At 47.9% G+C, this 14412-nt stretch overlaps 1 protein-coding gene across 1 annotated transcript in view; it reads right to left on the bottom strand.

Annotated features, from left to right (window-relative positions):
- Positions 1-14412, bottom strand: part of pcnx2 (pecanex 2) — a 946160-nt gene that overhangs the window by 264504 nt on the left and 667244 nt on the right. The window contains exon 25 of the mRNA XM_085996657.1: positions 10592-10807. Coding sequence (XP_085852783.1) covers positions 10592-10807 — 216 coding nt within the window. The remainder of the gene's footprint in view (positions 1-10591; positions 10808-14412) is intronic.

Raw genomic sequence — 14412 nt, 5'->3', positions numbered from 1 at the left:
TTGTCAACTGTTCTGCACCCTCTTAACGCACTGCTACAAACGGGAGTAATTTGGAAATGGAACGAAGACTGTAAACGTGCCTTCCATAAATGCAAAGGCTTGATCACGTCCAAGGAAGTGTTGGCTCATTACAACCCATCACTGCCAATCAGACTGGCGTGCGATGCATCCCCTTACGGCGTAGGAGCGGTATTATCGCATAGATTCCCTGATGGCTCGGAGCGGCCGATAGCTTTTGCGTCACGCTCATTGAACTCAGCTGAGCATAACTATGCCCAGATCGACAGGGAAGCACTCAGCCTGGTGTGGGGAGTGAAGAAGTTCAACCATTACCTACACGGACAAAAATTTACCTTGTTGACTGACCATCAACCCCTCGTCTCCATATTCAACCCTAAAAAGGGCGTTCCCATTATGACAGCACAAAGGCTACAGAGGTGGTCCCTTTTCCTAGGGGCACACCAATATGACATAGAATACAAAGGATCAAAACAGCATGGGAATGCTGACGGTTTATCGCGCCTACCGTTGCCAACGGTAGAAGAGGCACCTACAGTGGACCCAGTGGAGATGTTCCACTCAACCATAGTAGAATGTCTACCAGTAACAAATTCTACCATTGAAAAGGAAACGAGAAATGACCCGACTCTCTCACGAGTCTACGATTTAACGGTGAAGGGATGGCCAGCACATGGCGAACCACTGTTGCCAGCATTCTCGCAAAGAAGAGAACAGCTGTCAGTGTGCCGAGGAACCTTGATGTGTGGATCCAGAGTGGTGATTCCACCCAAACTCCAGGATAAAGTGCTAAAGGAGCTTCACGAGGGGCATCTGGGTGGAGTGAAAATGAAGAACCTAGCCAGAGCGTTTGTGTGGTGGCCAGGTATCGATGGAGACATCGAAGAAATGACCAAGAGCTGTCTAGGATGCCAGAAGGTCCAAAACGCCCCACCACAAGCCCCTCTACATCCATGGGAGTGGCCCTCATCTCCATGGCAAAGGGTACATATCGACTTTGCTGGTCCATTTATGGACTCAATGTTCTTAATCGCGGTTGATGCACACTCCAAGTGGCCGGAGGTAATAAAGATGTCCTCCACCACCACGGAAAAAACCATCACAGTATTAAGGACCATATTTGCCAGGAATGGGCTGCCTGAACAGATCTGTTCTGATAATGGACCGCAATTTGTGTCCGAAGAATTCAGGAAGTTCTTAAAAAACAATGGGGTTAAGCACTACACGTCCGCCCCATACCATCCCGCCACCAATGGGTTAGCTGAAAGGTTTGTCCAGACCTTCAAGAAGGCCATAAAGGCCATGGGTAATGAAGACATAAATCTACAACATAAGGTAGATAACTTCTTGTTTGCATACAGGAATGCAACACATGTGGTTACAAACCAAACTCCCGCCATGATGTTTTTCAATAGAAGACTAAGATGCCGGCTGGATTTGATCAAGCCAAACATCAGAAGGGACGTAGAGAACCGGCAATTTCAAGGCATGAATGAAAGGCCAACTAGAACCTTCCAGATAGGTCAACAAGTTTTGGCCCGGGACTACCGTACCGAGAAATGGCAGCCTGGAACTATTTGCACACGACTAGGACCGCTGATGTATACCGTGGACATTGGTGAAAGCATAATAAGGCGCCATGCTGACCAGATCATAGAGTCATCCAAAAAGGGACAACCTACACCACAACTCTATACGCCTAATGATGAAGCAGAGATACCCCTAGTATCTACCTCCGATCCGGTGATACTGGAACCAGATGAACCCGACACTGGCATTCAAGCCGAATCGACCTTGCCAAAAGAACCTACTACACCACCGAAAACTACTACACCACCGAGGCGTTATCCAGACCGAGTCAGGAAGCCTCCAGAGAGACTGACTTATAATTGATTAACTGCAGCAAATGTGTAGATTATTGTTCTTGTAAACATGTTAATTAATGATTACTTAAAATGTTATGTACTAATGATCTAAAAGGGGAGCAATTGTAGTGTATGTACCTTTAAGAGCCCCTGTGTACTGTAATACCGGTAGTGACCACTCGGTATATAAGCCTGTATAGCGTCTTGTATCTTTTAGTTCACCTCCAGACTTTGTTCAGTAAACACCTGTTAAACCAACTCCTGCATTCCGTGTCTCCATTAACACACGGATACAACAGTACCGCCACATGGGCCCCCCCAGAATTCGCTTTAACGAAAGTCCAAGGATGAGATGGTCTGACGCTGGTGGTCTCGGCGGTCATGCTGTCTCGGCTTGGCGAGCGAGTTCCGAAGATGCTGCTCGTGAGGGGATCCGTACGCGCGACGTGGCGAATAAAGTGTATCCGTCAGGCGAAGGACCGTGGAGACGTGCGAAACAGCAGGCCTTTTCAGAGTGACGGGCAGGTTGGGCGGACGCGGGCGATGACTCTGTTGATGTTGGAACAAGTCCTTGTTATAACGAACTCTGCAGGAACGCCAAACGAATGTTCCAGAAGGACTTGACAGGCGAGGTGAGTGAACTCGCTGACAGGTGAGCGAAACCTTCAGGAGGATGGAACACGCAGAACAGTGCGTGCCATAGTGCTACGACATTAACACAACAGAGGGTGAAGAGTTACTGCGTTAACCTGTGATCGGTGAGGCTAGCAACTTTCACGTGGCTGATCGCGGCCGCAGGATGCCCGTTGGACCCATCCTCGATGTGTGCAGCTTCAGTAGACATTTGCGTTTGTTAAAGGGAAAACTGGAGAAAGGGCGGCAACGGTCCAGGTTGTTGTTGCTTTCAGGAGGGGTTAACTCTGCCTGGAGGGCAGCAACACTTGTAACAGTTGTAGATTTAGGAGAAAACAGTTGGGAGGGTGGCACGCCTTTTGTTCACGCCGAATCGTGTAGTAGGTAACACAACCAGCAGGCTGAAGGGCTGGTGCGTCGTCGGCCGAGAAGGAGTTGTCATTTTTCACGAGGGATGGGTCCTCGTGGTTCGCGAGGGATGGGTCCTCATGTGCGAGGAGTGGGTCCTCGTGTTTCGCGGGGGTGAATCCTCGTGGTATCCCCGCAGGGCGCGCTCCGATTTTGTGGGCCCGAACATGCTGTACCCCGCGCTTGGAGAGATTTATACTCACTGTCGCTGTGGCCGTAGAGGCGGACGATCCGTGTGGCGGTAGGAAAGACGAGTACGGGGACCGTGAGCAAGTGCGTGGTCGGCGCTGCATCAATGTTCTCGTCGAACGGGGCTTCTACCAGTATAAAGCACGAGGGAGACTGTGGCTCCCTGGATTGCGGTAGTGACAGCAAAACGGCTGGTGCTTCCATGGCGTGCTTCTTTTGTGAAAATTGCTCACAAAAAAAAAACGGGGTCCGGTTGAGTTTTGTCCATGTCAAATGGGATCTGCTCCAGACTGCGCTTACCTTGCGAATACGTTCGCAAAGACGGGGTCGCCTTTGGAGGAATCAGTGTTAGGCGGTTGCTGTTCTGTGGTTGTTCGTTGGTTGTGCGTCGGTCGTCTTGTGGGAAGACGAGGTTCAGGCGTGCGTTGCTACCGTGAAAATTGTTCACGGATACGGGTTCACCAATTGTAGTGTTGGAATTGATGAGCTCCCGTACTCACATCGTTGGGTCACCAATGTAGCGGTTCGTGTAGATCGCCACTAAATAAGAGAGTTTGACTTCGACGAACTATTAACAAGTTGTTTATTTACAGGAACAGACTAATTACATCAGGTAAGTTGGCAGGTAAGATGGCTGACTGTAGGAGCACCGTGGTATAGGTCTTTTCCCAGCGGGGACTCCACGAGGACTGAGTTCGCAGTCCTGTGGAGAGCGTGATGACGTCATCGCATTTGTGTTGTGACGTCATCACGTTGTTCGCGTTTCCCGCGCTTAGGGCGTCACGTGATGCGCGTTGTCACGTTTGCCCGTGCTTGGGGCGGTCACGTGAATCGCATCGCGGCGTCGGCGCGCTTACCCGGTCTGGCCGTTGCGGTCGAAGACGCTAGGCCGGGCTGTGCCGGCGGCCGTCCTGGAAGGCCGAGTCGGGCTGGCAGCCGCCGCACGCACGTCACGTCGTACGTGACGTGACGTCAGCGCGCTAGGGCACGTCTTAAAGGGGCAATGGCCCCAACAGGTAAGTTAAAAGGGCAACGGCCCCAAAAGGTAAGTTAAACATACAGTAAGGTAAGTTAAAGGGAATTATGTGTCTTTATGTAAGGTACAACCGGTGGTACCGCCACAGTATGACATTTTAAAAATTCGTTCCTGGGATGTGGGCGTCGCTGGCAAGGCCAGCATTTATTGCCCATCCCTAATTGCCCTAGAGAAGGTGGTGGTGCACCGCCAACTTGAACCGCTGCAGTCTGCGTAGTGAAGGAACTCCCATAGTGCTGTTAAGGAGGGAGTTCCAGGATTTTGACCCAGTGACGATGAAGGGACGGCAATAAATTTCCAAGTCAGGATGGTGTGTAACTTGGAGGGGAACTTGCAGGTGATGGTGTTCTCATGCGCCTGCTGCCCTTCTCCTTCTAGGTGGAAGAAGTCGTGGGTTTGGGAGGTGCTGTCGAAGAATCCTTGGCGAGATGCTGCAGTGCATCTTGTAGATGGTACACACTGCCGCCACAGTGCGCCGGTGGTGGAGGGAGTGAATGTTTAAGGTGGTGGATGGGGTGACATTCAAACGGGCTGCTTTGTCCTGGATGGTGTCGAGCTTCTTGAGTGTTGTTGTAGCTGCACTCATCCAGGCAAGTAGAGAGTATTCCATTACACCCCGGACTTGTGCCTTGTAGATGGTGGAAAGAATTTGGGGAGTCAGGAGATGAGACACTCACCACAGAATACCCAGCCTCTGACCTGCTCTTGTAGCCACAGTATTTATGTGGCTGGTCCAGTTAAGTTTCTGGTCAGTGGTGACCCCCAGGATGAAGCACTGAGGGTAGCAAGGGCACAGAATGTACTCTGGGTAGTGGACTTCAATGTTCACCACCAAGAGTGGCTCGGTAGCACCACTACTGACCGAGCTGGCCAAGAGAAAAAGATTGGTGAAGTCAAGCATAGGTCCCTTGCAGTCAGAATCAGGGGAATTTATAATGGGGAACAAAGAAATGGCAAACTAATTAAATACATACTTTGGTTCTGTCTTCACAAAGGAGGACACAAATAACCTCCCAAAGAGGTCGGGGAACATAGGGTCTGATGAAAGGGAGGAACTGATAGAAATCAGTATTTGTAGGGAAATGTTGTTAGGGAAATTGATGGGATTGAGGGCTGATAAATCCCCAGGGCCTGATAATCTACATCCTAGGGTACTTAAGGAAGTGGCCCTAGAAATAGTAGATGCATTGCTGGTCATCTTCCAGAATTTGATTGACTCTGGAACAGTACCCATGGATTGGAGGGTAGCTAATGTTACCCCTCCAAGTCACACACCATCCTGACTTACAAGTATATTGCCGATCCTTCATCGTCACTGGGTCAAAATCCTGGAACTCCCTACCTAACTGCACTGTGGGAGTACCTTCACCACACGGACTGCAGTGGTTGAAAAAGGCGGCTCACCACCACCTTTCTCAAGGGCAATTAGGGATGGGCAATAAATGCCTTGCTAGCGACGCCCACATCCCATAAACAAATTAAAAAAAATACACCATACAATATATGCCGTACAATATATACTGTACAATATATACCATACGATATGTACCATGCGATATATGCTGTACAATATATATCATACAGCATATATCATACAATATATACCATGCAATATGCACTGTACAATATATATTGTACAAATTGCACCATACAATATATATTGTACATTTGCCATTCATATTTGTTACGTTAACTGTCACAATGTAATTACAGACTCTGGTCATTAGGTGGCTCAGTGGAGCAAATTTCCTCTCTCCCAAAATCCATTGCAGTCTTCCATATAAAACAATAGCATTGATATAGCATCTTATCACCTGCTCAAGATATCCCAAAGTGCTTGCATAATCAATAAATTACTTTTGAACCTGCAGTCACTTGTATATTGGCAAACGCAGCAGCTAATCTGCATACAACAAGAAATTAGGAGATCAAGGAGGGGCCATGAAATAACACTGGCGAGCAAAATAAAGGAAAATCCTAAGATGTTTTATAAGTATATTAAGGGTAAGAGGATAACTAGGGAAAAGATAGGGCCCATTAGGGACAAAAGTGGCAATCTGTGTGTGGAGCCGGAAGATGTAGAAGGGGTTCTAAATGAATTTTTTGCATCTGTTTTCACTATGGAGAGGGACGATGTAGACATAGAAATAGGGCGGGGGGACTGTGATATGCTCGAACACGTTAACATCGAGAGGGAGGAGGTATTGGCGGTTTTAGCAGGCCTAAAAATGGATAAATCCCCAGGCCCGGACGAAATGTATCCCAGGCTGCTGTGTGAGGCAAAGGAAGAGATTGCGGGGGCTCTAACACACATATTCAGAACCTCTCTGGCCACAGGGGATGTGCCAGAGGACTGGAGAACCGCTAATGTAGTTCCATTATTCAAGAAGGGGAGTAGGGAAAAACCAGGGAACTACAGGCCAGTGAGCCTAACATCAGTGGTGGGAAAATTATTGGAAAAAACCCTGAGGGACAAAATCAGTCTCCACTTGGAGAGGCAAGGATTAATCAGGGATAGTCAACATGGCTTTGTCAAGGGAAGATCATGTCTGACTAATTTGATTGAATTTTTTGAGGGGGTGACTAGGTGTGTGGATGAGGGCAACGCAGTGGATGTGGTATACATGGATTTCAGTAAGGCCTTCGATAAAGTCCCGCACAGGAGACTGGTCAAGAAGGTAAGAGCCCATGGAATCCAGGGTGCCTTGGCACGTTGGATAAAAAACTGGCTTAGTGGCAGAAGGCAGAGGGTGATGGTCGAAGGTTGTTTTTGTGACTGGAAGCCTGTGGCCAGTGGGGTACCACAGGGATCGGTGCTGGGTCCCTTGCTGTTTGTGGTCTATATTAATGACTTGGATATGAATGTAAAAGGTATGATCAGTAAGTTCGCGGATGATACAAAAATTGGTAGGGTTGTAAATAGCGAGGAGGGTAGTCTCAGTCTGCAGGACGATATCGATGGGTTGGTCAGATGGGCGGAACAGTGGCAAATGGAATTTAACCCGGAAAAGTGCGAGGTGATGCACTTTGGGGGGACTAACAAGGCAAGGGAATACACAATGAATGGTAAGACCCTAGGCAAGACGGAGGGTCAGAGGGATCTGGGTGTGCAAGTACACAGATCCCTGAAGGCGGCGGAACAGGTGGATAAGGTGGTAAAAAAGGCATATGGGATACTTGCCTTCATTAGCCGAGGCATAGAATATAAGAGCAAGGAGGTTATGATGGAGCTGTATAAAACACTGGTTAGGCCACAGCTGGAATACTGTGTGCAGTTCTGGTCACCACACTACAGGAAGGATGTGATAGCTTTGGAGAGGGTGCAGAGGAGATTCACCAGGATGCTACCAGGGCTGGAACGCTTCAGCTATGAAGAGAGACTGGGCAGATTGGGTTTGTTTTCCTTGGAGCAGAGGAGGCTGAGGGGGGACATGATTGAGGTGTACAAAATTATGAGGGGCATAGATAGGATGGATACTAAGGAGCTTTTTCCCTTAGTAGAAGGGTCAATAACTAGGGGCATAGATTCAAGGTAAAGGGCGGGAGGTTTAGAGGGGATTTGAGAAAGAACTTTTTCACCCAGAGGGTGTTGGAGTCTGGAACTCACTGCCCGAAAGGGTTGTGGAGGCTGGAACCCTCATAACATTCAAGAAGCATTTGGATGAGCACTTGAAATGCCATAGCATACAATGCTACGGACCAAATGCTGGAATATGGGATTAGATTAGACAGGGCGTGATGGCCGGCGCGGACACGATGGGCCGAAGGGCCTCTATCCGTGCTCTATGACTCTAAACCACAAATGAGATGAATGACCCGTTAGGCTGAGTTTAGTGGAGTACACAAAATTCCTAAGCTGTTAGTTTGACGTCTGATACTGGACATTTAAAGTGTCGCTCCTGACATTTCTCAAATGCTGACAGCTCCATTTAGTGCATATTACATGCACAGGAGCAGAGCACTTATCATTTCTGTCAGTCTTTCCCTGGTCCTATCCCAAACAGACGTCATTAAATAATTCCCAGTCCTCTCCATATTCCGTTGTCCTGGGTAACTGCAAGTATTTTCTTGTAACTCCTTCCAACGGGGATTTTTTTTCCTTTTCACATAATAGTTTCTGCTCTAAGGACTTTTTTCTCTTGTTGAATCAAGATTGTTTCTGTATAAAAGTTTACTTCTGCATCAATAAAACACTTTCGATGGCCTCCTGCTCTTTGCCCTTCCATTTCTAATCCTCCAGGAGTCCTGACATAGTGCCACCAAGTGCAATTTGAATACTACTGTACTTGAATTCGCATCCACCTTCTCATAGTCTGTGCAAATTTACGTCAATAAAATCTGCAACCACAGTGGGAATAAAACAACTGGATTATTACCATGGCCACAAATTTCACTAATTTATGTTGGAGTCTGCAGTAGTATCACAACCGAATAAAGCCACGGGGAACATGGTTCACCTTCACTGCTTGCCGGAGCAGGTTGATCGTCATCTCCCCAGTGAAGACCGGGCACGTTCTCTCCCAGGTGGCACAATCCATAATGCCAGCTTAACGCCCCAGCAATGAGTTTAAAATCGACCCCATAGTCTTTCCGGCGCACAACTCTACCGACTTTTTGTTTCATTCATTCATGGGATGTGGGCGTCGCTGGCAAGGCCAGCATTGATTGTCCATCCTAATTGCCCTTGAGAAGGTGGTGGTGAGCCGCCTTCTTGAACCTGCAGTCCGTGAGGTTACAATTGAGTGTCTTGCTAGGCCACTTCAGAGGGCAGTTAAGAGTCAACCACATTGCTGTGGGTCTGATGTCAAATATAGGCCAGACCGGGTATGGACGGCAGATTTCCTTCCCTAAAGGACATTAGTGAACCAGATGGGTTTTTACGAAAATCCAGTAGTGTCATGGTCACCATTACTGATACTAGCTTTTTAAAATTCCAGATGTATTTAATTAACTGAATTTAAATTCCCCAGCCGCCCATGGTGGGGATTTGAACTCATGAACTCCGGATCATTAGTCCAGGTCACCAGAAATCACCAGCATTTGGTGTTGTGACCTTCATCCCCTAAATCTTTTATTGTACATGTGGGGCATTCAGGCAGAAATGTCAAAGTGATTTGTCTAAAATTGTTAGTCACGGATGCAGTCAAACAGTAAAATGTCCACGGTACCCCACAAGCCTGATTTAGAATCACTCCAAAGTGTAGTTATATCTTAACATTAATTTTTTTATTCTTCGTACTCTTGCAAGTTCATGAATGAATAAGATATCAAATGTTGAGACTTGAGACAGCTAAAGATTAACAGTAGATAAAGACTGTTCAGTGGAGGTACCAAATTACAACATTTCATCTTGCTCTGCACTAATCTGTGCAGCCTCAGTATCACAAAAACACTAATGTTATGTTTGAGCAACTGAACAGAAAAATAATTAAATGTGGAAACCCAGAATAAAATACGGCATCAAAAAGTTCGGGAAAACATCCACTGTTTATTTGTCAACTTGGCAGCGCTGAATTCATGTAATGTACCATTAAAATGCGACGTGATAATTATACCAAAGGCAAGGCAGAAGTGCCTGTCTCAGTGACAGCTTGAGGTAGCTGTTAGTAGCCGTGACAAATACCCAGACTACTTGTGCAGATGTCTGTGGAATATTACCATAATGCAAAATATAGTCATCCTTACATGTTTATCCACTCAGTGTAAGGAGAGAGAAAGGACTTGCATTTATATAGTGCCTTTCACGACCTCAGGATGTCCCAAAGTGCTTTACAGACAATGAAGTACTTTTGAAGTGCAGTCACTTGAAGTGTAGTCACTCTTGTAATGTAGGAAATGCAGCAACCAATTTGTGCACAGAAAGGTCCCACAAACAGCAATGTGATAATGACCAGATAATCTGTTTTAGTGATGTTGATTGAGAAATAAATATTGGCCAGGACTCCAGGGATAACTCCCCAGCTTTTCTTCAAAATAGTGCTGTGGGATCTTTTACATCCACCTGAGAGTGCGGACGGGGTCTCGGTTTAACGCCTCATCCGAAAGATGCCACATCTGACAGTGCAGCACTGCATGTCAGCCTAGACTTTTGTGCTTAAGTCTCTGGAGTGGGACTATGAACCCACAAGCTTCTGACTCAGAGGCGAGAGTGCTAACCACTGAGCCACAGCTGACACTCTATCATCCTGGTAGTCACATGACCCAACAAAAGTGGAGTTGGTGACTAATCATAACAATCAATCTTTATCAATGAGTCTACAACAGACCCAGACATGAGGTGAGGGAAACCCCAGTGATGGAGAGCTTTGGGAACCGTAGGTCCAAAGTCACCTGTTCCTCCCGAGCACGCCACATGCACCACACGTCCTGTCTCACATTACTCGTACAGCATATCCCTTTGATTTTATTATGACTGTCAGGTTTGAGATCTTTCCGGGCTCACCTCTGAACTCGAGTCCTCTGAGTTGGAAAGTTACTAGGCCATTTCCCACCTCTATCAGCTGAACCAGGGCATTGAGGTAATCCGAGGCCAGGATGAAGCAATCCCCCGTGCTGTAGCTTCCCCAGCGACCCAGGATCAAGTCGCCACACAAGCTCTGCTGCAGCGATCTCGTCAGGTGTTCGTAGAAGATGGAGTTCAGGTTGTTATCATCGGCCCCTAGAGGCGCAAACAGCGAACAGAACAAGGATTAACTTTCAAGCCTGGGGTTTAAACAGAAGAAAGAATGTCAATGCGTACAGTGTTGAGATGTAAATACTGTTTGTGACACTTATAGCGGGCGCCGTTTGTCCGAGCTTGATTTGCCTACTCTACATGGTGACCGGTGTAACAGGACGGCAGAGATCCTGGAAGTGGCGACCACTATGTTATCCTCACAAAATTCACCAGCTTTTCATATCAAAACCTACTTAAAATAATTACATAGTATTTACAGCACAGAAATAAGCCATTCGGCCCAACTGGTCCATGCCAGTGTTTAATGCTCCCCACGAGCCTCCTCCCACCCCTCTTCATCTAACCCTATCAGCATATCCATCTGTTCCTTTCTCCCTCATGTGTTTATCCAGCTTCCCCTTAAATGCATCTATGCTATTCGCCTCAACTACTCCATGTGGTAGCGAGTTCCACATTCTAACCACTCTCTGGGTAAAGAAGTAAAGAAGTTTCTCCTGGATTTATTAGTGACTATCGTATTTATTATATATTTATTTCCCCTAGTTTTGGTCTTCCCACAAGCAGAAACATTTTCGCTACGTCTATCCTATCAAACCTCTTCATAATCTTAAAGTCCTCTATCAGGTTATCCCTCAGTCTTCTCTTTTCTAGAGAAAAGAACCCCAGCCTGTTCAGTCTTTCCTAATAGTTATATCTTCGCAGTTCTGGTGTCATCTTTGTAAATATTTTTTGCACCTTCTCCAGTGCTTCTATATCCTTTTTATATAATACTAGCTGGAGTGCCCGGCGGTGCCGAGGGAACTCAAGAACCCTGTGCCATGTTTGTAAAACTGTTTATGAGACTGTTGGGATTGAAGAACTCTTCCTAAGCACCCAGGAGGTGGTTCCTTAACTTCGTTTTTTGTTAATGGAGAACAAATAATTTTCATATATATAAATGAGTTTGTCTGTCTGTCTGTGTGGGAAGGAGAGAGAGACAGAGAGGGAAAGAGAGAGAGAGGGAAAGAGAGAGGGGGAAGGAGAGAGAGAGAGGGGAAGGATAGAGAGAGGGGGAAGGAGAGAGAGAGAGAGGGGGAAGGAGAGAGAGAGAGGGAAGGAGAGAGAGAGGGAAGGAGACAGAGAGAGAGGGAAGGAGAGAGAGACAGAGAGGGAAGGAGAGAGAGAGAGAGAGGGAAGGAGAGAGAGAGAGAGAGAGAGAGGGAAGGAGAGAGGGAAGGAGACAGAGAGAGAGAGGGAAGGAGAGAGAGACAGAGAGGGAAGGAGAGAGAGAGAGAGAGGGAAGGAGAGAGAGAGAGAGAGGGAAGGAGAGAGAGAGAGAGGGAAGGAGAGAGAGAGAGAGGGAAGGAGAGAGAGAGGGAAGGAGAGAGAGAGAGAGAGAGAGGGAAGGAGAGAGAGAGAGAGAGAGGGAAGGAGAGAGCGAGGGAAGGAGATAGAGAAGAGAGGAAGACACCCCGGGGAAAGGGCTGGACTCAGAGCCCGGCGGGTGAAGAAGGGCGGCCGCCATTTTGTGAGGTCGGCGGGAAGTTTGAATTGCGGCGAGCGAAGGAAGGAAGAAGGCGAGCTCTCCCTCCCTCTCCCACCCCTTCACTCTTTCCCTCCCTCACCCTCTCTCTCTCCCTCCCCCTCTCTCTCCCTGCCACTCTCTCTCCCCTCTCTCTCTCCCCTCTCTCTCCCTGCCCTTCTCTCTCCCCCTCCCTCCCTGCTCTCTCTCCCTCCCTCTCTCTCCCTCCCTCCCCTCTCCCTCTCTCTCCCTCTCCCCTCTCCTCTCCCTCCCTCTCTCCCTCCCTCCCCCTCTCTCTCTCCCTCCCCCTGTCTCTCCCTCCTTTCCTCTCTCTACCTCCCTCCCCTCTCCCTCCCTAGCGCCTCAGGCCCAGCCCGACTCACCTGAGCTGAGCTCCCGCTCCGACCCGAGCCCCCCCGTGCACGGCCTAGCGCCTCAGGCCTGGCCCGATGGACCCCTGCCGCTCCGGTGAAGTGGAGCCCCCGCGCGCGGCGTAGTGCCTCAGGCCCGGCCCGACTCACCCGAGCTCAGCTCCCGCTGTGGCCCGCCACCGCTCACCCGAGCTCAGCTGCTGCTGCGGGCCGCCGCCGCTGCTCCCCCCGCTCACTGTCTCTCGGGCCACGTGGTTGTCTGTTTTCCCGCGCAGCAGGCCAGAGAAAAGAAAAACAAAAGAGATGAAGAGTCTAATTTAAAGCAGCCTTTCCCACGCTAAAAGGTGAGAGCCGGAGGGAGATTTTGCAGGTGAAGAAGTGCGGCCGCCATTTTGTGAGGCACTAACGGCAGGCTGCAGGATTAGGCCCCGCTCAGACACGCCATGAAATGCCCCCCCGTGATGCAGCGCGCTCCCCCCGTAGGATTGGTCAACCTTCACGTCACTCAACGCTAATGAGCGGATTCCCCCGTAGGATTGGTCAACCGCTAATGAGCGGATTTTGTCCGTTTTTTGAAAGTTTTTTGTATAGTGTCAGAACAATTTTTGTCTGACCAAAACGTAAATATGCCTATGACACTCCCCTAATCATAAGCTTTTTTTTTGATATAACATATGTGTAGGTATGCTCTATAACTTTTGAGTTAAGCCCGGACGGACAGACAGACAGACAGACAGACACCACGATCCTTTTATATATCTAACTATCTATATATACTAGCTGGGGGAGCCCAGCTTTGCCAGGGCTGTTTTGGGCCGGGCGGTTTAAATCGAGTCCCAGGCTTTGGGGCCTGTCTGTCTGTCCCTGTGTGAATCTGCTGCCGGGCAACATTTTAAATCGAGTCCCAGGCTTTGGGACCTGTCTGTCTGTCCCTGTGTGAATCTGCTGCCGGGCAACATTTCTACCTTTTAATAGCTTCAAAGATGAAAGTGAAAGTACTTATAAAACGTTTTTGGTAAATGTGATGTTATTTTTAAAAGAGATACTAACTTTTTCGAAGCTGGATTAGCAGATTTTGAGCTGGAAGTAGTGAAGCAATGGCTGCCCGATGCCTGAGTTGAAAAGCATTAGTCCCGCCCACAGACGCAGCGATTGGCCAACCATCAGGCGACTGAACTGTAGGATTGGTCAATCGTGACGGCACAGGATTGGTCGACCTTGACGTCAGTCAATCAATGCTAATTAGCAGATAATGAGTTTAATTTTGAAGGTTTTTTGCATAACGAGCAAACAATTTTCGTCCGACCGAAAAGTAAATATGCTTATGACGGTTCTGGAATCGTAAGCTTTCTTTCGATGTAACACACGTGTAGGTACGCTCTATAACTTTCGAGTTTATTCAATACAGACAGACGGAATGACAGACAGACAGATGTATTCTTTTATATATATAGATAGAAGATAAGATAATAATTGCTCTTCTGTCTGTCTGTCTGTCCGCCCGCCCGTCCGTCCGTCCTACACTCAAAAGTTATAGAGCGTACCTACACGTGTGTTACATCAAAATAAAGCTAACGATTCCGGAACGGTCATAAGCATATTTACTTTACGGTGAGACAAAAATTGTGCCGACGGTATCCAAAAAACGTTCAAAATTCCACTCATTATCCGCTCATTAGCATTGAGTGACGTGAAGATTGACCAATCGTACAGTC

The sequence above is a fragment of the Somniosus microcephalus genome, chromosome 9 (assembly GCF_052327205.1).
Source record: "Somniosus microcephalus isolate GS21.2 chromosome 9, FLI_Smic_1.0, whole genome shotgun sequence".
In the NCBI taxonomy this organism is placed as follows: domain Eukaryota; kingdom Metazoa; phylum Chordata; class Chondrichthyes; order Squaliformes; family Somniosidae; genus Somniosus; species Somniosus microcephalus.
This window is presented reverse-complemented; position numbering and strand designations above follow the sequence as displayed.